The sequence below is a fragment of the Cyprinodon tularosa genome, unplaced genomic scaffold (genome assembly GCF_016077235.1).
Source record: "Cyprinodon tularosa strain WSP-4 unplaced genomic scaffold, ASM1607723v1 ctg496, whole genome shotgun sequence".
Lineage (NCBI taxonomy): Eukaryota > Metazoa > Chordata > Actinopteri > Cyprinodontiformes > Cyprinodontidae > Cyprinodon > Cyprinodon tularosa.
The window spans coordinates 430272-455253 of record NW_024039225.1 but is presented as its reverse complement, the minus strand read 5'-3'; the positions used below and the strand labels follow the sequence as shown (position 1 = coordinate 455253).

General features: G+C 35.2%; 1 protein-coding gene across 3 annotated transcripts in view; it reads right to left on the bottom strand.

Annotated features, from left to right (window-relative positions):
- ikzf2 (IKAROS family zinc finger 2) overlaps window positions 1–24773 on the bottom strand; it is a 30459-nt gene extending 5686 nt beyond the window's left edge. For 2 of the 3 annotated variants that reach the window (XM_038302637.1, XM_038302639.1), the window contains exons 1-6: window positions 23278–23579; window positions 21523–21569; window positions 13975–14076; window positions 7653–7844; window positions 5022–5189; window positions 984–1112 (exon numbers count right to left, since the gene is read on the bottom strand). In XM_038302637.1, the coding sequence (XP_038158565.1) occupies window positions 984–1112; window positions 5022–5189; window positions 7653–7844; window positions 13975–14076; window positions 21523–21556 (625 nt within the window). In that variant the 5' untranslated portion in view covers window positions 21557–21569; window positions 23278–23579. Of the gene's footprint in view, window positions 1–983; window positions 1113–5021; window positions 5190–7652; window positions 7845–13974; window positions 14077–21522; window positions 21570–23277; window positions 23580–24615 lie in introns of those variants that run through there. The other variant, XM_038302638.1, reaches the window with a different exon arrangement.
- Window positions 24774–24982: the final 209 nt, after the last annotated feature.

Below are 24982 nucleotides of genomic sequence, written 5' to 3'. Positions count from 1 at the left end.
CTCATACAAATTATGTCACACTAAAATATCTATTATAATGGGAAAGGGCTACAACATTAAAAGTACTGCTTTCCAATCCTCTGACTGTATAGCCTACTTGTTTATTATTCCAATCAGAAGCAGATATCGTGTTACTGTGTGAGAAAACAGTTCCTAAAACAAGGTTAGTTGGACTAATATTTTAGGAAACAAAAAAAAATGTTCACAGATACTATTACTTATAAATAAAAAGTCTGCATTGCTGCAGAGCATCTAAAATGAATAATTAGCTATGTTATAACCGCTAGATTAACAAAGGGTTCTTTCACAACAAGCAAGTCTTGGGGACCAGGTTAATTTGGATAGGAAGTGCTAAAAAAAAATCATACCTGCATTTGTTGAGATTCCCTTTCATGCTGCGCTATTGAAAATGCCTACATAAGGTCATGCAGTTGAAACAACAGCTTGGCTGCTTTCACAAGTATGAGTGGAAAGCAGGTAAAACAAGCTTTTATTATTTGCATATTTTTTTATTATTATTTTAATTATTTATTTAATTTAATCAAAGAAGGGATCAATCTCAATTTTGCCTTTCATTTATAGATATCTGATAAGAAAGTTCCTTCATGAAAATAAAAGGGATGATTCACATTTTACTGCCCTCTGCTGAGCCTTCTTGTTATTTGTTGAGAGTCTTACTCTCTTTCTGTCTGACAGCCTAAATAATTGCAGATATGTCTAGACATGTTTAAATATAGTATCCATGGGAATAATGTCATACATCTTTACTTACATCTTACTATACAAAAAAAAAGTTTATCTATTTTCAGCGTAATTATCTCTAAAGAAGATCATAGCACTTAGAGAGGTTGCATTTATTTATCAGAAAAAAACATTTATTTTTCAGTTTCAGAGTAGTTTGATACTAATCAGAGACAATCAAAAAATAAAATCTGTCAACTTTGGATCACTAGATGATTTCTTTGTGTTATGCAATCGTTTACCTGGGTAAGGGCCTGTGTTGGCACCAGGATCCAAGCTGAGGTAACTGTGGCACCGCTCTTTGTGCTCCTCCAGGGATGTTCGTTGCTTGTAACTCCGTCCACAAAAGTTGCACTTGTGTGGCTTTCCAACTAAAATAATTGGTAATCAATGGAAAAATATTGTTTCAGTTACAGCTGCATAGTGGGTAGAGTCTGGTGCTGCAGCATCAGAGCAGTACGTAATAGCAACAAAGCTTGAGACCAGTTAGTAGTACAAATCAAGCAAAAGTAAGCTTCTGAGGTCATGGAGGTTCCACTACTAGTTTGTGGATTCCACACAAGTGTTGCTAGACTGAAACAAAGGCTGTGGGCGACATCAATAGTTGCGCCATGTAGTCTCTATTTCAGAATACTTTGGTCTGTGCCACGCAAAGCAAACTCCCACTGCTGTGGCAGCATGAGTAAATAACGGAGTTGATCATGCATCCCATGATGGTAGGAAAGTAGCTCCAAGTTAAACTGCTACGGAGGTGGAGTGTGATTCATAACACTTTTGTTGTATTCAGTTCATTCAAATGGAAAGATGAAGATGTACTCTTTACATCTTTCTCAGTCAGCCCACCTTCTTTGCTTTTAAACTCGCTATTTTTAACCAAATAGGCATCAAATACTTTAGTGAAAAATGCACATCTGTTTAAATGCTCAGTAGAAAAATCTCCACACAAACCACGATAAAGCCAGTTGTTTTGTGTCCTGTATTAGGGTACTGACTCATAAAGAAAGTAAGTGAGTAAACTGGAGGCCACATAAGTCTACTACTGAGGACCAGAGACTATGATTGGCTGTACCCAACATTCACTGGTATAGTTTTTACCATTACTACTAGAAAATGATGTATGGGCGATCCAGTACTGTGAGAACAGAGAAACCAAGCACGTTTCAGTCTGAGACATTAAGGCAGTAACACACCTAAACTCGCATACACCCATGCTTACACACATATACTGTACTTGGAGGCAGATTCACTTATTGACATTGGAGCTCTATATGTTAAAAAAGAAAGGTATGCTTACTAAAATATGATCTAATGGAAGCAAAAGCCTTACGTTATTTACAGTAAATGTTTTACTGTATTTTATCCCCCCAAACCTAAAAAAACCCCCACCTTTTATATGAAACACAATTGTTACAAAATGACAAGACAATGCTATCTCTACATAACTACATGCATTTCTTCCCCTACTAAAGGTATAAAATATTTTGCAGCATTACGAAACACTGCTGAAGCTCAGTGGTTTTTTTGGATAATGAAAGAGTTTTCAAGGATTTATTTTCACCTATGCAAATGATGGAACTTTTGTTCAATGTTACTAATTTATTCTCAGAACCTTATGCAAAGGAAAATGCAGATATTACTTTTCATATATGCAGTATATGACCACCTCCGCACAACTTTGTACAAATGTTGGTATGACCTGAAACCCACATCTACCTGCTGTTCTTATTTATGTACTTTTAACTCAAACTTACTTGGCTGATTGCATTTGGCAAATAAATTGGGAACCTGCTTGCATGTAGCACCTAATAAAAAAAAGACTTCCTTCTTGGCACAGAATATTTTTGTCATTTTTTCACAATGATATTCAGACTGACTATCAGTCACTATCCAGAGTAACACAGGTCAGCCTTCAGTGTTCCTCCTTCACTGACTGTCTTTCTTTTACCTTTTTCCTTAACTGACTTCGCAGTTTTTTTCCTTTTCCCTCCCCTAGGCTCTCTCTCTCTCTCTCTCTTCCTCTCTATTTTCGCTCTCCTTTTGCGAAACTTGTTCTTGTTGGCAAGGAACCAAACCAGCAGTGTCACCTTATATATAAAAAAGAAAGGATATAAGAATAAACTTTGAAAAAAAGTAATCATACCTATTGATCTTGTGTTTTACAGACAAAGATCTCAGAGTATATCATCTGAATTTTGTGAACAATCACAAGGTAGCATATAGTAGAAGTAAAGTATATGTGGTTTTAAGATAATTTTACAAATAAAAATCTGACTTCTTAAAGGGACAATTTAGAACTTATTTGAATTTTAATTATCAAAAATCAATCATTGCATTGGATCATCTCTATTTGATTACAGTTACTGAAACAGGGGAAACATGTCAGCCAAAGTGTTTCACGTTTATGTAACGAACTAGGACGAGAGTCTGTATCGCAGTAACTTTTACTAGGTTGGAGACTATTCATAAGGCAGTCAGTTGAAGTTAGCTGGAGTGAAAATTGGACACTGCACATCCCTTTGAACAATTCAATTTCAATTACAACTTCATCATTCTTTTGAGCTATCTCTCCGATTAAGAAATAATGTATGAGAATAAACACAGGGAAAGAAAAACCTGATAGAGTGTGTATCAGCATTGAAACTGGGGTAATGGTTTAACTTCCAGCTGAACAATAACCCTAATGATTTCTATCAAACCATATCTATGAGTAAGTTTGGGGCAACAACTTGATTCAAAAATCGATTTTTAAGTGCAAAGTTGTCAATCTGTGTAGCAGCGAGCACGTCAGCAGCATTATCTGACACAATCACCGGAAAGTTAGCTCTAATTATTCAGTGATGGAGTGGTATTTAAATATACGACAATGTAGCGTTCTTGCATCAGCAAAGTTCGAAAAACGCAGGATTAGAAAGTGGTGATTGTAAAAGGCTGGGCTGCTTTTGATGCCCCAGCATTCAGTGTCGTGAATGAGTGGCTTTCACTGCATACGTTCATATTTTTGGTGAACTGAACGGACCAATTTTGAAGTGACCGATAACGTAAAGGAGAGCGACTTTAACTCTGAGAATAATGAGCAACAGACACAGCTCATGTTCGTGTTCAGTTGGTAACAACACTTTTCATTTGATAATGTCAGGTTTTATGGCACTTATTACAGCAAACAGCATGACAGACCAGCATGTCTAGTGCTAGTACTAGTCTGAGCGATACAGACTTGTCTACTGGTATTTCTGATACCAGTTTTGCAGCGCACTTGGCAGAGTTTTATGAACTGACAAAGGAAGACTCAGACAGTGCAAACTGTCCACATGGACTTAACTAACATATCCGTAAGTCAGCCACGTCCACTTCAAATTTAAAGCGACACATCAAGCAAGCATCCAAGGAAAGTATAACAAGTATTTATCCCCCAACGAACTGTAATAGTTTCAAAAGAGAGTTTAGGCCTACTGAAAGTTAAACAGCACTTTTCAGATTTTATATGTTGTACGCAATTTAAAATCCCCCCCAAAAAACAAATCTCTTAGGTAATATTTCTGAAAATTAAAGAGTTTAGAAGGTAACATTTGTGTAGGACTTTGTATGTCGAACTAAATGAAAGACGTAAAAGTAGCTACTTACTCGTACACACCCCAAAACAAATGCTGCTTCCAACTAAAAAGAGGACTTTGAATGAGAAACCCCAGTGCGGGCATCACAAGCAGAAATGACGGTATTGTCTGACCTTGATTTCAAAGGCGAAATGGAGGGGAGAGCACATCCTCTGATAGGAAAGTGGGTTACAGTTTAGAGAGACTGCTACCACTACACATGTGTTTCTCAACAGTTTCCTCCGTCTCTACGAAAGCAGCTGAGAAACAATATGTCCTTGGAACCTAACCACAAAGCACTCACAACCATGCTATAATATGCACATACAAAAATGACCTTTTTCCAAATAAAAAACAGATCTTTTACCTCCAGGTTCCCCTGAGTCATACTAATATCAGAGCAATAGTAGGGAGAAATGCAAACAAAGCTTTGAAATCAAGCATGCTTTTTATCTGAAATGCATTCGGGACAATTAGCCTGACATCTACATTGTATTGACTGCATGCATACATAGAGAGCTAAAATGTCTTTTGGGGGGAAATTTAGTATATGTTTGTCTAAATATAAAACTACTTCTTCTTTTTTTATCTTCATAACACTTCTGGCGAAACAAAAATCGTCTCTTCCCAGTAACAGACATGGTTCGGTTAAAAAAAAAGAGAAGCAGATTGGGTGAGAACAGAGCTTACCAGCATGAGTGCGGAGATGACCAGTGAGGGCATCGCGACGTCTGCAAGCATAGCTGCAGAAGGGGCATTTGAAGGGCTTTTCACCTGTGTGCAGCTTTATGTGTCGCAGCAGGTTTCCCTTCTGGGTGAAAGACACACCACACTGGTTGCACTGGAATGGCCTTTCACCTGAAAGAAAACAGTACAGAAAGTTAACCGCATACTGATTATGAATGACTGTTATAAGCAAATTAAAGCAAGAGTAAGGATAATTTCCCTGTTCTGAATAGAATTAAACACCTTACATAATGACTGAAAACTGACTTCGTCAATGTGTAACCATTGGCAACTGTTTTATTATTTCTAGATGAGAAGTTAGACATTTCACTATATCTTTTTACAAAAGACTTAACCTCCTTTAAACTTAAGTAAGAAATATACAAAGAAAAAAAATCTGTAAAACATCATTGAACTTTCAGACAATGAATCAAAAATATCAGCAAACCCTGAAAGCCTATTGAGCCCCACACGGAAATACAGTCATAGAAGATGTAGACTTTTAAGTTTCTGAGTTTCTGCACTCATTTGTAAAGCATTTTATTCAAAAATTCGCTATAGCCTTTATCTTAAAATCATGACCTTTACGTAAAAATAGCAGTAACCAGATGCTTAGAGTTGTAACAATAATGTGTAAGAGAGGAAAATGTGGAAGAAGAGTCTGGTCGGATGATACCTTAGCACAGTCTTTCCCAACATTTTTTTGACTTCTGTACCCCATTGGGCATTTTTTTCTGTACCCCTCTCAGTCAAATGTATTCGTTGTCCAAAAGTGGATCATAGAATAGCTTCATCTATTAATGTGAGCGCTTAATTTAAAAAATTTGATGTTTTCCATCTCAAATAACAAAAAAAAAAAACAAATAAATATGTTGCCTGGAAGTTAGTAAGTATTTGAAATAAAAACAAAATTAATCATATTATGAACCTGTATTCATAAAACTGGAGCTTCTCTGAGTAACTCTCTTATAAATACATTTAAACTTGATGAATTGGGAACAAAATACAGAACAAAAATTATAGTCAGACCGACTTAATTAGTTTTACTTTGTTTTCATCAAGACACCTGAGCTGCTTTGATGAGCTTCTATAGCTCAGTGTGAAAAACAGCTGATACCAGGCTTTTTTCTACTTCCAGTCTGTTCCTCTGCTTGGTCTGGATGTTTGTCACAGCTCAATATGATCTCAAACATATAAGAACAATTTACTTTTTGATCCATAAAAGCTTGTTTAATTTCTCAGTTGGGTCCTCACAAAGAAAAATATATTACAGCCCTATTTTATTTTACTACCTAAGAAATATTCTCATGGTACTCCTTGCAATGCACTCGTGGGCCACTAGGAGTATGCATACCCACGGTTGGGAAACACTGCCCTAGCAGCCCCATATTGTGGGGAATATTGTTCTTAGGAGGGGCAGAAGAGCTGTTCAGTTTGAAGATGGATGGAGCAAAATAGAGGGTAGTTTCACATGGAAACCTGGTAAATGCTACAAAATAATTGGAACTAAAATGTGGGTTTATCTTCCAGTAGGGGAATGACCTTAAACATACAACCAGAGCTATAATAGAATGGTTCGGATAAGAGCATATTCATGAATTAAAATGGCCTAGTTAAAGCCTAGATCTAAATCAAATTCGAATCCTTGGACAGACCTCATAAATGATGTTCACAAAATGAAAGATACTTGTGAAGGATTAACTAAAAAACTTGCAGCTGTAAGATTTCCAATTATTAAAAATGTTTAAAACCAACTCCAATCTATGTTAACTCTCAAAACTAGGTGACCAAGCTTAGTGTATAAGCTTACTCACAACTGTGCCATTACAGAGGGTGTTTTGAGCATAACGCTTTGAGGTAAATACCTGAATCGACTTAGACTTTTGCCCTAAAAATGTCCTGGTCACTAGGACTGAGACTCAAATCTTTTTACCAGTTTTACCTTAAGAGTGAAAGGTACATAAGCTGTATACTGTTACTGGTATTTAGATGTTTTAGAGGATTAGCACTTCCTATGCAAATAATTAAACAAAATTAAATAATGACATATTTTTATCCATCATTTATTTCCTAAGTAGCCTTTGCCTCTATTGTAATTTGTTCTTAAAGTGTAATAATGTGTAACTCAGGGTATGCTTAGGTCATTCTAAAACGTTTACTACTTAGATCAGAAGCTCAGATGCATCATGCTTAAAAATATACATCTGGTTGAGTGTCCTGTGCTTTGGATGGTCAGATTACTATGTATGCTACTGCTTCGCGTTCAGATGTAAATCTTTTGATCTGACGCCAGTTGGAAAAAGAGAAATCTGATCCAAATGTGATGACAGCCGGAGGAGTCGTGGCGTCAGTTGGAAACAGGTTGCGGAAGATTCCAAGGATATTTTTTTTCCTTGTTAATCATTTAAACACATAACTGTTGTGCTTGAAAAAAAGAAAACTCCACCCACTGTCGAGGAACAAAAAAAATAAAAGGCATCTGACTCACCGTCACATTGATTTATCCACAAAATCTCCAACCGAAACCTAAAGAGTCGTTAAAAATGACAAAGCTATACTGTACCAAACGTCCCTATATGCACTCTATGATCTTACCATTTTGTTGTCGAATTACTGGATCTGATGGTACATTTGGCCCAGACAACCCATCCTGTGCATTGTGTGGGCTGTTCGTCAATGATTCCTCCATTGCTGCTCCTTCATCTCCTGTGTGGCCCATTTCTTCAGGTGCCGAGCTGCTGTTGTCACCATTTTCCACAAGATCTTCCTCTTGCTTTATGGCCACTTCTGTAAAGATTATAATATGTGATTATTTCTACATGCTGACACTTTGATATACATGTATGCTCCAACAATATTCACAAGGATCAATAAACATATCACTGCACATATTGGCTTTGTATGGTATGATCATGAAAAATTATATTTGAATTGGATTTCCAAAAGCATTCATAATAATGTACAACAAAATGTAATGGAGTTATAACTGAATCAACTTAAGTAATATACAGAATCAGGATGGACTGACACAAAAGATAGAAAAGACTGAGACAAAAAAAAGGAAAGAAAACAGGATGGTCTGGTTTCAAGCTGTCCCTGAGGAGAAAAGGAGTGTCAGAGGCACATTGCTGGCTGCTGCTGCCTACCCATGGGAGATACAATGGATGACAAGGGCAAAAGATTGAGCAATACAACCAGTGTTTGTGCATTTGTGTATTTGAGTGTGTAGCAAAAATAGATCCAAAAGTTATAACAGCTCATAAAATTTAATTGTACGTATTTTAACAGATATTTCTTAAGAAGTTAATCAGTGTCCACCAGATAGAATTGTTACTAGTTTTACTTAAATGTTATTTTTTTTACATCTTTACTCAGAAACAGCTCCAACACAGAAAAGGATTTTTGTGAGGGAAAACTTCTACAATTCACTAATCAGAATTTATTTTGAGTTGAGGAAATTATGTGGGGCTAAAAATGAAATGACAATGTGATTTCATTACATCCTTCACAATTTAGATTTTTGAAACCATAAAAATAAGACATTTAATGGAACGTATAATTCATTTTCCTCCTGTTTATCTCTTTATTTTACTTTATTGCTGTAGTCCTATAGAGCCATACCTCTCTAGGAAATCACTGATTCTTGGGAATTTGGATAAAACAGGTTTTAATTTTGAAAATAAAAAGTTAGTTGGATTACAAAATCTGAAGTTATATTGTTATAGACCAAGGTCTTGGCTGTTCAGCAGTGTACAGGTGCAACCTCCTCATTTTGTATTTCTTTCATAAAATAGGCATTTTTCCAGTTATTACTTTGTTTTTGTCAACACCATCAGACACAATAAAAAGCTAATTATTTTTTATTTATTTGGTCTAATAAGTATTTAGAGTTTTTAAATCTTTATCTGGCATTGTTAGCACACATTTATGCTGTTAAATGTTGAATATTCATTTTTGTTAATTTTTTTAACTGTTTCACGTGTAGTCCTTTAAAATATCTAACATCAGATAACGTTTACTTTAAGCCTAAATAGAAAAAGTCATGTTTTTTTATTTAACAAACATATTTTTGTATTAAAAGAGACAATTACTTTAATGAGAGAACAGCACTGAAGAAACATATTGCAAGCATATTCATTTAAAACGAATAAAAAGCCCTCTGACGGTGGTGACTTTAGAACTGACGGTGTTGACAGTGGCCTCATTTCAACATACAATTCCAAACTGTATACAATTCAAGTCAATGGTTTCTTGTTTATTAACTTTATTTAACTATTTGGTCCAAAAAATAACAATCATGAGCACTGTGACAAATATTTTTCAAGGAATATAAGGTACAATTAAGAAATATCATTATCAGTCAGAATCATTCTCTGATGCTTTATTTTCTTGCGTGTGATTGTGTCCTGTTTGTCAGTTGTCATTCGTGCTGCATTATGGTAGAAATTTTGAACCTTCTGAGTAATTGCTTGATTATATGTAGGTTTTTTGTCAGTAGGCCTTCACACTTCTTTTGATATTCCCTGTTTCTCTTCCTTCTTTCCTTCACAGATAGCTGCTTCCTAGCCATAACTTCCTAAAATACATAAAGTCAAAGTTGAGTGTAATGACTATGAAATTGGGGGGAATTACAGTAAATGTTAGATTTGGTTAAATGTTGCCCTGCCATAGCTTACAAGGAATATTGTATACTATGTGCTATGTAGGTAGGTAGTAGGTGCACTATGTGCATCCCAAATGATGTAAACCAAATGAACATGGCATAATAGTGAATTGAGAGACAGGGAAGGCCCACCCCATCCCCTAGGGTTATACAATATGGAAGAAATCTAGGCGGAATTACATAAATAAAAATATAAAAGAAGTTAATGAAACATTACAGATCAACAATTATTTTCTAGCCTCCATTGAGAACCATTTGTAGTTTTTTGTCACCACCGTCAGACAGAAAATCTGACGGTGGTGACGTCTGACGGTGGTGACAAAATCCTACTCTTTCACATGATATGCATGAGTTGTTCACATTAGCCATCTTGTTTCCCCTCTGTTGCTAGCTACTTTAGACCTCTTCTTAAAAAGTAAACATTTATGTCATAATCTAATCTAATATTTTTTATACAAAAGAGACGGTGTTGACATGTTATGGTTGTGACATTAGCAGTGTCCAAAAATATGAACAAGTTTAAGAGAAAATAGCAAACCTACAGGAGCTTGAGTGACCTTAAGGCATCCAGTAGAGCTGAAGATTTGAAAATGGGGTCCTCAGGCATGTAGTTGACCTTTTAGTTAGCCTGATTTTATTGCTTTTTATAAATATCTGACGGTGGTGACAAATATGTGGGACACATTTTGAGCAATCACAAAATAATGGTTATTATTGTTCAAAACTCACTGTTTGTAGTTTTAAATACATATTAAAATGTACCCTTTCATTTGGTAAAGATATTATTCAATTCTATTATTACTTTTTGTTTTTTTAATCAAGTTCAAATGATTATCTCCTATCCAAGGACAACTGATTTTATAGGCAATGGGCCAGCATATAATCATTAAATTAACAATAAAATAAAAAAAACTTTAAAAGAACCTTGCATTTGTGCAAAGGACCCCCTGATTATAACCTTGATTGTTTTTATTCATGAAAATGTTATTTCTTTCCAACAGAATTAGCACTTTTCTTAGTGGGACATGTATTTGCCAAAGTTTCAAGAATCAGTGAAATCTATCCATTTAAATATTTTTAGTTTTCTCTTTTGATAAGAGTGTTTTCCAAAGACTTAAACCCAGGGGATTTTTCTCGCTGTTACATAACTTGGTGATCTGTCTCATCATACAGACTTGATTTTGTTCCCTTCTTCCAAAATTTCCGTGTTCCAGTGAAGATATGTTATCAGGTAGGCACTGCAAGTCTTTCCCTTGTTTTAAAGTGAATATAAAAGGGGCCCAACATTTGGCTAAGAAAAAACAAAAGGTGAACGCATTCTAACCGCAACTTACTGATCCTGAAGATCCTGTTTTAGGATTTTGCAGTGGAAATAATCTTAGTGTGACTCTTTGTGGCTGTTGTTTCATTGAATCCTTCCATTTTACTGTTTTCATCAAATGGCCTCTCAGGCTTTGTAAGAAAAATACACTCAAAACTTGGAGCAGACTACAGCACAAAGATCAGATTTTATTCTATAGACTTTGTTTCATTGCAAAGTAGTGATCTTCAAGCTGCAACTATACGTTTCATTTATCCCAATGGCCAAGTTGAAACTGAGGCTTGTCTTTGACAGCTGTATCCTGGCAACACAGACAAGACCTAAATGTCCTTGCTATTCAGCTCTGTGTGTCTGCTTCCGTCTCTCCATTGTAGGAGACTGAAATTTACAGACATGAGGAAAAAACACACTCTAATTTAATTAGTTCTGACTAAAGAAGCAAGAAATTTATATAATAAAAGTATATTTTCTTTTAGTTACAGTATAATGATGTTTTATGTGAGTTCCTAATGATTTATCTATGAAGAACAGCAAAGGATACCATTATTGGTGGACTAAAAGCAATAAAACATTATCAAGGCAGATGAAAGAAGACTTCTGCTATCTTTACCATCCAATCTGTCATTGACTCCAAGGCTTTAATTTTACTCTTCCATTCTCAGTGAATAGAAAGTAGAATGAATAATCATAAATGTTCTGTTTGAGCTTGCAAGTTTGGCACTGAAATTGTTTTGCTTTTGTAAACTGGTCTATTATTTAACATCATTTTAAAAAGCCTTTAAAATTCAAAACACGTTAGGACGTATAAAATAACACAAAAACAGCGCAGAAAACATGTTCCCATCTTGCATTCATGCCTCTCAAAGAAAAGGTTTCTGTTATACTTGTTAGTTGCCTCATTTTACTGTATTTCCCCTTTTCTTTATTTGCTTTTTCAGTGTAACATTGCTTGAGATTGTCAGGGTTTTCTCGTTAGTAGACTTACAGGAACAAGTTAACACTTTGGACTTAGTTCCATATTTTACACAAAGATTCAGTATGGTACACTTTTGTGCAACAGCTCTTTTCATGAAATCTATTGGCTTCATATTCAGTTTTATGTTATGAACTGTATTTGTTTGCATTATATAAATGTTTCTATTAATCATCCGTTACAATATCAGCGATAACACATTTTAGTTATGTGGAGTTTTGTTATTCGTTTTGTAATTTATTCCAACTATAAGACCATGTTCATAGTCTAAATAGTCTTTTTTCCCTTTTTATACATTGATATCTTTTATGTTTTTTTACATTTCTTATATTTTGCATTCTTTTATGGTCAAACAGGAGTAAATGCAAAATAATTTCAATTCAGTGTGTGCATAACGAAGTTATGGAATGAAAGGTTTATTTATCCGGGTACCGCAAATCACTAAGTGAATTGTGCATTATTCATTTGACAAAGGCTGATGTTTTTGAGCTCTCTTTCCTTAATGTCTTAATTTTCTATTTAAGATTGACTCATGACATTCTCTAAGAGGATTATAATTTACCATCTTTATTATATTATACCATTAGATGAAAAATGAAAAGGCGTGTTTTTAAAACCTTCTTATAGGATTTTTGTTTTTCAAAGCCCTATCAGAAGGCATTTTCAGGTTCAGTGAGACAGCATACAAATTTGTATTTTTGCATTTTTTCATCTTACAACCACAAACTTTATCGTATTTCATTTGGATTTCAGCTGATAAATCAGTACGAGGTGGTGCAAGATTGTAAAGTTAAAAGAAGAAAAATAATGCACACATTTAAAAAAAAAAAAGGGATTTAACAAAAATTTGATCTCTTTGACAAAATTTGACATCTTTAAACTCAGCTCCCTTTACATTTTAATATGTTTCCAACCTAATTACTAATGTACAAATGACTAATTTACAAATTATTTAGAGTATTTTCAGGCCCATTGACATGAAGACAAGCTCAGGCCTAAACATATAAATACTTGAGATGCACAATAATGGAAGTTTTGCTGATATCCAATATGCCAGCATTTCACAACGTAACTATCGATAACTTATACTGATATTACTCCCCTCAGCCTACTTACGGACCATATTTAGGTTTCCAGCTCCTGTCCTGAACAGTCAAATCAAATAGCAGTTTGGCTTTTGGTTTCTGAAATTTTAAAAAACATCAACATTTTCACCTTAGCATCTCTCCTGTGGCACACTAATGAATCACTTGGGTGTGGGCACAATCATCACTTGTTTGTTGCTTAGGCAGCACTTTTTATATCAGTGGGTTATATTGGTAGAATGGCGAATGTCTGAAATTTTGTTTTAAAGCTGATATTGGTAGATACGACAATATTGGGCATTCCTAAAAATACTATAAAACCCACTTATCACCACGAAGCTGGATGTTAGAGGTCCATAGGCCAACATTTTTAAAACTCTGAAATTTTATCTGAGATTCATGCGTTCCTGGTCCGCTTCTAAACAAATGCACTTGGGCCATGCTCAGAATGTCACACAAATCTCGCTGTAGTGTTGTGCGCATGCCTAGTTCCTTTACTGGGTCGTTTCCATCATTGCATCATAGCTCCACCAACAGGTCTGGCATAATTGTACTGCATTTTTACTAAGCTGGCTTTGTGCTTACAGAAAAGATTTATGAACTATGATAATTTTCTCTTTTTGAGGATGAAGCCTTGTAACACATGAAACATTTTTTAAAATTTATATTTATGCTCTATTTTATCTGGTCTAATATCACACTTTAATTACGGTATTCTAATATTGTAAATCATATCTTTAGTCTATTGCAAATCAAAACAAAACCCAACAAAAGGAAGTAAGAAAAAAAACACAAATGCAGAAGACACTATATCTGCATCGTGTAGTGGTTCTGGCAACAGGATGTGATATTATATTTATTGACTGACAGCTCACCATTTGGGGAATTAGGACCATGGTGATGTGATGGTACATGAGGTGATGACATATCCACTAACATTCTTGAGTCCTCCTTACTGGAAGAGCATTGGCTGTTACCTGGGAAACAGAGACAGCAATCTTTACTGAGCATTGAAACAAGGCAAAAAAAAAAAAAAAAAAAGACACATTAGTGCTTTCTGAGAAAAAAAAACATGCATATTGAAGTGAATATAGAGTGTACTGAATAAGGTTAGCATGAATATGGGACAAATACAAAATTAATCCTTAAAGAATGTGGAATTAAGATATTTAAATAGATTATATTTGCATCAACAGAGTAACCTGAAAATATATTTTGTGAAAACAAGGATAGGGATAAAGCACAGAAGTTAAAAGATTATATAATAAATCCATTTAGCAAACCTTTTCTGCTAAAGAGAATAGAAAACCTTTACCCTCAATAATTCCTCACGATCATTAGATCTGCATTAATTAAAGACTTAACTGACCAGTAAGAATTCATCCCTGTGTACATGAGCATCAGTTTTATGCATTAATGCAGTTCTGATGTCCATCAGATTCAGATCAGATTGCATCCTCTGTGGACAGCTTAGTGTCCACTCAGAGGAGAGCACACCGATCCCTTATCCTCTTACACCCTGGCTCCGTCGGGGTCACTTAAACAATGCAGTGGCAAGAGGTGAACATTATCTCTGACCCAGGTGTCAGATCCCAAAGGAAACCTGGTTAGCTATCATTAAAAACCCACAGACTGGTGTAAAAAAAATAGAAAATACGAAAAGAAAAAACAAAAAAACCGAAACAAAGGAAGCTGTCCACCTTTCTTCTGAAAGGATATTTTTGTGGTATTTGATCTGAAACTGGCTATTTTTGAAATTATAATTTTTACATAATAAAAGAAAAAGAATGCTTGCTAAGCTGTCACTTGTAATGACAGCCTCACAGAGTGGGGCTTACTGGGAGATGTTGTCCATGATACAATCCCTCAGTCTAAGCTCAGGTTGCACAGGTTAGAGTTGGATGAAATCTCAGGTGACCAAGCCTGGGTATCCCTTGGCTATGCTGTCCTAGAGACAGGGGTGGCCCAGATTTGTCAAGATAGATTTTCCATTAGCTTTCGGTAACAGATGCTAACAGATGCTCATAGCATTGGCTTTTCAGACTCAGCTATAAAGCTTTGAGGGTCAGAGTTTTGAATGTGAAAATAAGAATAATTCATTAAGATTTCGACCACAAATTAATGAGGAACATTTTATAAAATATGAACCCAGATCAACATAGGGTGAAGAAAAGATGCACAATAAATACATTTAGTTCATGGACAGTATGGTGAAACCTGACCCTTTCAGATTTTCTTAGTTTTTGCTTTTTGTTTTGCTTGATAAAACATAAAAAAAAATTTTTCAGGAGACACCTTAAAGCTACAGTGTGTAATTTTCAGCGACATCTAACGTCCAGACTGCAGACCGCAACAACATGAACATCTCCCCCCACCGCTTCCCCCCCCCAACAGTACGGCGAGCGTTACGGGACAAAATGTCTTCCACGACGTCCGCATCACCTACCTTCTCAAGTGATGAGGTTTGTTTACATAGATAATTTTACAGATAGTATTTCATTAGTTTGTGTGTTCAGTACCATCTCAGTTCATCTCTCTCAACTTGCCGTAGCTACTTTCGAGCGTAATGGGCGATCTCGCAATCGCTAGTTTGTTGGCTCTGCGCTGCCGTAGCGCAAAGATGTCTGCCTCCATGGCTGCGAGACCCGCTCCTATGTAATTATAAATAACGAATTCTAAGGCCACGCAAATATTAAGGTTAAGAGGCTGAGCTCGTAGATGATGATAAATAACATAGTTATGTATAATATATTACATTTCTGACTGTATATCCCTGTAATTATTACACACTGTAGCTTTAAGAATATGCTGTACAAAATTCTGTTTTCCAATTATAATCAATTTACTTAGTAAAAAGGCTATCCAAACCCAGGATATATATATATAAAAAAAAAGTATTTGCCCAGATAAACAGATAACTGGCTCTGCCCCCCTTGTAGGCAACAAATACCCCTTGTAGGCATCCAGCATTTGCTAGAAATAGCTGTGAAAAATTTATGTAATTTTTACGTCAGTGCGTAAAGCTGCTGTTTTTCAACCAAACTGGAGGGTTTTCAGTCTGTTTAAAATCACAACACAGCAAATCAAATTAAGTTTAAGTCTGGGCTTTGACTAGGCCATTCCAAAAAGTTCATATATTTTACTAATTTATAATATACTGAGCATATGCTGTACAAAACTGACCAGGTGGGGAAAGATGTGTTAAGGTCCTTAATGATCACGCCCGTTCAATGTTTACTCCTTTTATAGATAAAGTCCTTCAGTGTGGATTGCTAGTGCCTCGAGGTGATAACTTTTTAACCCTTTCCATAAAGAAAGAAATGTTGTTTCTCATTTGTTTTTTAATTAATTTATTCCTTTTTTTTTTAGATCAGGGCATGATTTATAGCTACTTTATGTTGTTAGAAAGGTGCTATATAGCAGATTTTCTTGCAGTATTCAGGTCTTGGTACCTCATGTGAAATTTAACCAAAATAAACTAGTTTAATATAATAAATTGGGCTTTTAAAGCAACTGTGCAAGCATTGAGCCAGATCAGTTTGAATTATATTAAAAGATTTCTCAGGTCAATATACGGTACTTGACATGTATCAATGCTCCATGCTGGTTGTCCTTCCAAAAAAAAACTCACCTATAAACTTAAAAGGCTTGGATATGTTGCTAAATAGGCCTTGTGACCTAAAGAGCTGATTTCTAACAGTTGGAGCTCCCCTTAAACATGAGAACTAACCCTAAAAGGTTGGTTTAGGCAACAAAAAAGATATGACACTTATCTGATCAGGGCTATTTTTCGTTTCCTGATGTAGAATTTAATCCAGAGTGGGAACAGCAGCCCTGTCTTCACAAGTAACTCCTCAACTTCAAAATATGCTGGTCCAAATTGGTCTGCTATCAGATTCCAAAACATGAAGGAAGACTGTTTCATTTTGTGATAGCGCAGTGCTACCAGTTGCTTGCAGGGGCGCTACACCTAAGTTTCACATCTACAATCCCTAGCGGCTAAAGGTTAAAAAGTGTCACTAATACTGTATTTCATAGAGTGGTAGGTCACTTTAGATTTCTTTTAATTTTATAAATGAAATAGTCATTGTAACTAGATTTTGGTGGTTATCAAAGTCTGATACTAAACCTTTAGACTTTTTTTTTATTTTTATTTTTTTTATTATTAAAACCAAAGATAGTTTTAAGGGGCAAAAACAGTTTTTACTGCACTTAAAAGACTTTCACTTCTTCACTGTTTGCTGTAGATATAAAAGGGGTTAAAAAAGGCTGAAGCTGCAAGCTTAAGGTTTTTTTGGACTGACTCGAAAACTTGCGTTGGTGTCCTATATTTGTTGAGTCAAAACCTGTATGAGCCATAAGATCAAAATAAAAGAGATAAGACTTGCTAGGGAAAAGGTTACTTGAGTAATGTACTAAATATGGATGATTTCATGTGCAAACGGAAAGGAAACTTTGTGTACATGTGAAACTTGTAGGTGTCATTTTTGCTGACTTCATTACTGCCACCGAATAGTAAGTCCAGTCATCCTTTCAACAATCTAAAAAGAGGAAAGCCACCTATTTCTTTTAAAAATTATGTGTCTTTACAATTATGTGTAGGAAGCACAACTGCAATATGGAAATAGACCTGATTAAAGCCAGGTCACGCGATACAGTATATCTACTCAGAAGGTGTGTACGGAAAATGGCTCAAAACCACTCACAGCATGTGTACATGAACTCCATCTGATTATTTTATATATTTTGGAGCAATATGGGCATCCATTTGGCTTAAAAAAAGAAATTGTTTTGCTCTTTTAGGAGTGAACTTAATCTTTGTATGAGAGTAGACCTAGAAACCTGCTACCGACCATCCAAAAATGTGACCTGTTATTAAAGAGGTCATGTTATTATTTTTGGTTATTTCCCTATCTTGCTGTCTCATGTATAGACTGTGTAGCTGTAAAAGTAAAGACATTATAAAAACTAAAGCTACACATTAAATATCCTGATCGTTTTAGCTGCCAATCCTCAAAATAATGTTTAAAAAAAACAAATGCAAGTCAAACTATAGTTTTAGTGTGAACACGTTACACTACTAATAAGTCATTTGAAAGTATACAGTGAGAACAGATAGCTAGCCCCTTCTTTATCACTTTTCAGATTTTTGACACAGATATACTTTATTATAAATATTTTTGTCATTTAGCTTAATTTAAGAGTATCTCTAACTTTGATTCCCCAACTTACCTTCCAACCCCAACTTCGAGAAGCCTAGTGTTGAAGGACCATGACTGAATAAAAAATACAATTAGAAACTCAAACGCCATTCGTCATTCACCTACAGGTCCATTTTGGTAAAAGGTATCCTTAGCCACATTTGCTACTTGTCAAAAAACGTATTATTGTTTATAAAATGCATAAACACATTTTAATTTCCCTATAGGGCGTGACTAATCTGCATTGGTAATCTGACTTACGAAAAATGTGAACAAAATCAACACGTGAGACCATGATATACTCGAGGTAAGAGAATGATTCTGCGTGTGATAAATTGTAACTGTGAGGGTGTGAAATGTGGTGCTAGAGCAGAAGTGTAAGAAAAAGGTATGAGTTTCAGGAAGAGAATAACGACTGGAACCAAGGACAAAATGATTAAGACATGAGAAAAGTAGTGCTTTGGGAGAATAGCTTGAAAGAAAAGTGTAGAATATTACAGACATCTTGAACTCTCAGCTTTTGATCACCAAGCTATTTAATTAAAGCACATCTTTTAACTTCACTAATGAAAAATTCTACAAAGGACTATACTTTTAGCCAGTACTGACTTCTGAATTCTGCCTTTAGGTCTAGTGTATTCAGGTAATTGCAGTCTTAATGATTTGTTGTTTTTGTTGTTATTTTGTTTTCTTTTCCCCCCTTCCTATTATCCTCATGTGCTTCTTCTATAATACTATACTCCATCAGAAATTGAAACCAAAAATGGTGAGTCCCATATCTAAATATTTACTGTCTGATCGTATGTCTCATACCACTACTCTGACTCACAAAGACTGTTACCATCACTTATATAAAGAGCAAATAAACATACAAATTTCCACTCTGGTGACTTTGCATGTGCTTGATTTGATTCTTAAACTCCATACATTACATGTCAAAGCATGGCAGGATACATCTACCAGAGAACTAGAAATGTTCCATGTTACTTATTATTTTCAAGGACTACATTCTTCTATAATGTACAGTACATGTGCAACTGTTTTGCAATTGGATATTTTTCCAACATTTGAATAAGAATAATAATTGAAATAAACAATGATGACGTACATATCGATAAATCGTCCTGTCAAAACGCAGTTTAAACAATTAGCCAAACTTTCTCTCTCTCCTCTCTTTGTCTCTGTCTCTCTCATCCTGGTTATGTAAGCAAACAGTATGGTGAGTCGTTCTGCCTTACAAGTTCAGAAAATCAACTATTCCCACTGTTGTAGAGACTTTAATGAAAGAATGGCTGCAGTTACCATATCATACTCAGGTAGCAAATTGGATCAGTACCAAGAAAACCCCTCAAACCAGTCTAACTTTCACTGAAATCATGGATGATGTTCCTGATCTGGATATCACAATTATTACAAGTCTTCCTATTGCTTGACCATGGTCTTGGCCACAAGACATGTTTTGTACATTTACGACTGATTTGTTGTTCTTCCTTTCTGTAAAAAAAAAAACGAATATTTTCAGGTAATTGGTTCGATTCTTACTTTGTGTTCAAGTCTAAAAATCACTCTTTTTAATGACCTAAATACAATACTGGAGCATCATCATCACAGCTGATACCTGTTAACCTAAAAATCTAAGTGTATTCATAAAGTAGGTACAAACTTACAAAAATAATAATGAATGTGCCTGTTTGATTTCTATAATGTAACTCTTTTACAGATTCTCCCAACTTTACTTAACAGTGTTCATTTATTCAGAGGCTAGAACTTAACTGTTTATCATAACACCTATTATTATTAACAGGAAAAAAAAAAAAATAAGAATACAATAAAAATATTTTTGCTGTTTTAACTATTTTGTTTTTCCTAATGGTTCCATCTTAACAACAATAAAAGAATGCAGTATGTATGCAGTTTCAAGTAGCAAACTGCATTAGATTTACAAAAGGAATTTCACCATCCAACCTTTTGTGATATAATATAAGTCTATACATTTAATTCCTATTGTTAACCAATGAGAAGTGGCAAAATAAGTCAATAATAGACAAGTGACCAAGATCATTAATTGATCATTTAGTCTTAAAGCAAAGGTAGTGATCTGAAGATTAAAGCAGCAAGATAGGTCTATTTCAAACTCTCTTGAGTTTATAAACAAACATTTTATTTTGATAGATGTTTTTCTTTCTCTTCTCCAAGGAGGAAATGTATTGAAATATATTATGTGATTCATGGTTATCCATAGTTATGTATAATAGCTGAGCTCAGTGTCGATGAACAAACTTTGTAACATCAGAACAGAATTCCATTAAAATCACTTTGTTAATCTTTTTTTACTTTTTAGGCCCTTGGTCTTGTTTCCGTTTATCCTTTTCTGGGGTTAAGATAAAAAAGCACTGTAGCGACAGCTTAACACTTCATATGATTGAATTAATAAATTCATACTGGATAACTATACAAAAAAAATGTAGATATACATTGGATGTATATGTCAAACAATGCATGAATGTGGGTAATGTATGATGGAAAACCATAATAATGTAACATAAAGTAAATGGGTTAGCATGGTTAGTTTTATAAACACAATCAGTGTACGTATATCAGTGTATGAGAATCTGAAACATCGGGCTCTTTAAAAAAGTATGAAATTATCCAGCATCACGCTAACTGTTACATGCAACTACTTTTACAAGCAACCCGCAGGTGGATGAAGAGAGAGGAGGCTCCAATTCTCCTTCCACCTCCACCGGCCCGCCTGCCAAGTGTTCCAATGAGCACAAACCCCCAATGGAGAACTAAAAGCTAAAAGTCCCCATTGATGTCATCAACAAGATGCTAACTGTTTTTGAAAAATGCACACCAAAACAAAATGCAGGAGAGAGGGAGGGGGGACTGGGGGGGTTGGGAGAAATTCAGAGACCTACCAAAAGGAAACCAACAAAGGGCAATGGAGTACCACAAAGCACATATCCAGCATCTGCTGCATTCAACAGGATGTGCTAATGCATCATTTTTTTCTACCTTTAGGGTTAAACAGGAAAAAGCCTTCACTTAGGGGAAAATCCCTTAAAATGTTTGTCGTTTTGTGATTGCTTATATTCTTTGTTCTTATTTTCAAATCAGCAATACATCAGAAACATCAGCGCCCAAGAAATATTTAGATATAGCAATATATCATCTTTGCATTTCTAAAAGAAATGTTGTGCAAAACGTTTAAAGACTTACTTGCAGAAAAGTCTTCGGAACTTTCCATTTCCATCTCTTGATAGGTTCTGTAGGAAAGAAATAGTGGAGTAATTGATTTTAACCGATTATGTTTGCACAAATCCATTTAAGAATGACAAACCCTTTACTTATACAAAAATAAATTCCATGCATAATTCATATATATGTAAGTAGATTTTATTTGATTTTCAGTTTGATTCATTTCTGTTTATCTAACGCTAATTTACAACAAATATAGCCTTACAACACTAGCCCTGCAAAACAAATTCAATTTCCCCCCAAAAGTTATAATTCCATCCTGGAAAATCAAACAGCATCTAATTCAGTCTTAGATATGATGCAATGTAGTGGATTTAGCAGTACCGACTTCTTTGATCTTATGTGTATGAATAAACAATAGTAGGTTTGTTTGTGTTGTACAGAGGTAATCGTGGACGATAACATTATCTGAACTACAATAAACTTGCAAAATGACGTTTTAGTTCATTTTGTTTCTTTCTTTTTTAAATTCAGCTTTTTCTAGGTAGTTGGCTACTTAAATTACTCCATTGACCGTACAATGGTTCCTGTACTGTAAGTTTCCATGAATTCACATACAAAGTATCCGAGGCAAACGAATACATTTAAATTTACAAGTGTAGATAACAGATTACAAAGCAGTCATAGAAAAAAATGCACAAAACATGAGTTTTTTTGGGGGGGGAATGTAATCATTGACAAGCATCTTCATCAGCATAAATCATTAACAAGGGGTGAGAGATATAAAATCCTTTGACTTAAATAATGACACGCTTTGTCCTACTGCTTTCCAGTAGTGAAGAATTAATATTACAGGACACGAGGAAATAAATTACTTGGAATTAGACTAAGTACTGCATTTGTTTGTAGCTTTAGATTGAGGCTTAATATCGTTGTAGAACTTATTATTATACAAATCTATAAATCTGTCATTACAGTTACGATATACTGCTATAGTTTTTTAATAATAAATTGTAACATTTTATATTGGTAAAAACAATGTCTTTATTTCTTAGCTTTAATGAAATATAAAAGTGAATGTATTGATCAGAATTGTCTCATATAAGCATTACTACTTTTTCAGAAATTTTGAAAGATTTTTTTTTTTTTGGCCTCCATAGCCAAATGCTATACCATCACAGCATTGCTATTGGCTTCTTTGAAAAGCATAAAAACTTAACCCTTTATTAATAGGAAGAAAATGATTCAGATCTTACACATTTTCTCACTTTTCTAATTACAGTCACATGGTTAACGCAAACAGGCTTCAAGCTTTTGTCATTTTCCTTATAGTTTGAACGAGTTTCACAAAAAGAGCGAAGCTGTATAGTGAAAGCACCAATTTGGCAAACAATAGTTTCAGATTCGCTGTAGTGCAGTACATGAAACGCTTATTTGGCAGGAAAATTGAAAGTTTATTGCTGAAGAAAGAAATACACACACACACAGACACACACATATATACATATATATACAACTTTATATACATATATGTATATAAATAGATGTATATATATATATATATATATATATATAGATATATATAGCTATATAGCTATATATATATATATATATAAGAAAGTTGGGTTCACACGAGTTACATTCAAACAAGTCGCTGCACTGTGCAACAATTTGTAATTCAGTGAAGGATGGAGGGAGGGGTGCTGGTTAGTTGTCTCCACCTCCCTACAAAGCAATACAAATAATTTAAAAATATATATTAAAATTCAACTTTACCTAATTTATCCAGTGAGATTTCAAACTTTTTCTCCAGATCAACATGTAACAATCCAGTGGAAAAAAAAGAGAAGGGAATTATGTTCTACAGCTCAAGTTCAAAAAGGCAGCGCAAAGTTAAGGAGTCGAGGTGCGCATCTGCAGTCTCCTACAGGTGACTGTCGCTGTGTGAGAGCCTCTAAAGTGCGCGCCCCCTCCTCCCTCTCAACTTTTCCACTTTAAAAGCTACACCGACGCCGTCCTACAGTCAACTAAACTCCCAACTTCAGCAGATCGTTGTTTTTTTTTTTGTTTTTTCAAAAAAAAAATTTTTCAAAAAAAAAAGTGACGCGGCTTATGAGCGAACGGTTACATGGCGAACGTTTGCAGCAGGAACAAAGAGAAGGGAAAGACTCAACAAGTTGGTTAAGGGAGCGAAAGAGAGAGGGATGGATCAAACTGGATCCACCGGTTCCTAAGGAATTAGCCATAACGACAGGGAGCAGCCGGGCTATTTTCAACAACCGAGACACTGGAAATCCGTGGGCAGGCAATGCTGAAAAGCTGCTGTGGAGATGTGACTCAAGGTCGAACCGGTAGAGTCGCAGGCATTTTAATTGCTGCTGAAGAGAGTGGGGATATAATGTGAAAAATAGAACTCATGAACATCACTTTTTGAAACAGGAAAGTAACAAACAACTGACTTCTCCATCACACTAGACAATAATACGTTTCCATTTCCAAGCCTTTATCTCTTTTTAAAATCGTTTTATAGTTAGTTTTGAATTATATTAGAAGTCTATCCAATAAAAAATAGATATGAAGCATAAGCTTGAAAGTAGGTTAACATAAAAAATATTAAGGACAGAGGTGATTTACCTGCAGACACGCTCATCAGCTACCAGACAGTGTATTAGGCCACTTTTCATTTAGATAATATGCGTTTCCCCTGTTAGATGTTTTTTTTTTTTTTTTTTTTTTTTGCTTGTGATTCCTGCATGACTTGGGGGGAGGGGGGGTTGACTGACAGCTGTAGTTCAACAGGTTATCCGATCACCGCTGTCTTACAGCAGAGCCAGTCTGGTTTTCCATTCATCACACAGACGCTCCTTGTCTGTGTTTTTGCTGCAGACATGCGCCGCCAGCAGTTCAAGCATCTGCGGCCAATAATCCAGCCGCTAAGACATACACTGAATGGACAATCGAGCTGATACCCCGATAGACGCACTTAATTACCAGGTTTTGTTTTATTAATTGACATAAAACAATGAGTTACATAGATATATAAATAATATATACATATGCACTCTGATCTACAATTACTATCTAGAATACAATTTATGGTTGTCCGATATTCACCATGCAGCCAGGACTGAGAGGTAGTTGGTTCCGCAGCAGCAACAGCAGCAGAAGCAGCAAAATCAACAGTTGTTAAATCCACCACTTCCTCCTCCATCTCCTCGCTCGGTGGCCGCACGCGTTGCTATTCTGGGTTGTTGGTCTGACACTGAGAAACGGATCTCACAGTATGGACAGGCTGCCTCTCGGCTCGACTCGCCAATCGATCAGGTTACAAGTTGCAATTTCTCTGAGCCTGTTTTTTTTTTTTTTTGTATTTCTTGTAACATATGTTACAATAAAGTACAAATGTGTTTTCATTTTGCTTTTTTTCCCCCCTCTGCGTGAAATAAACCTCTGTATTGGACGTTTGTAATTTAATAATGAT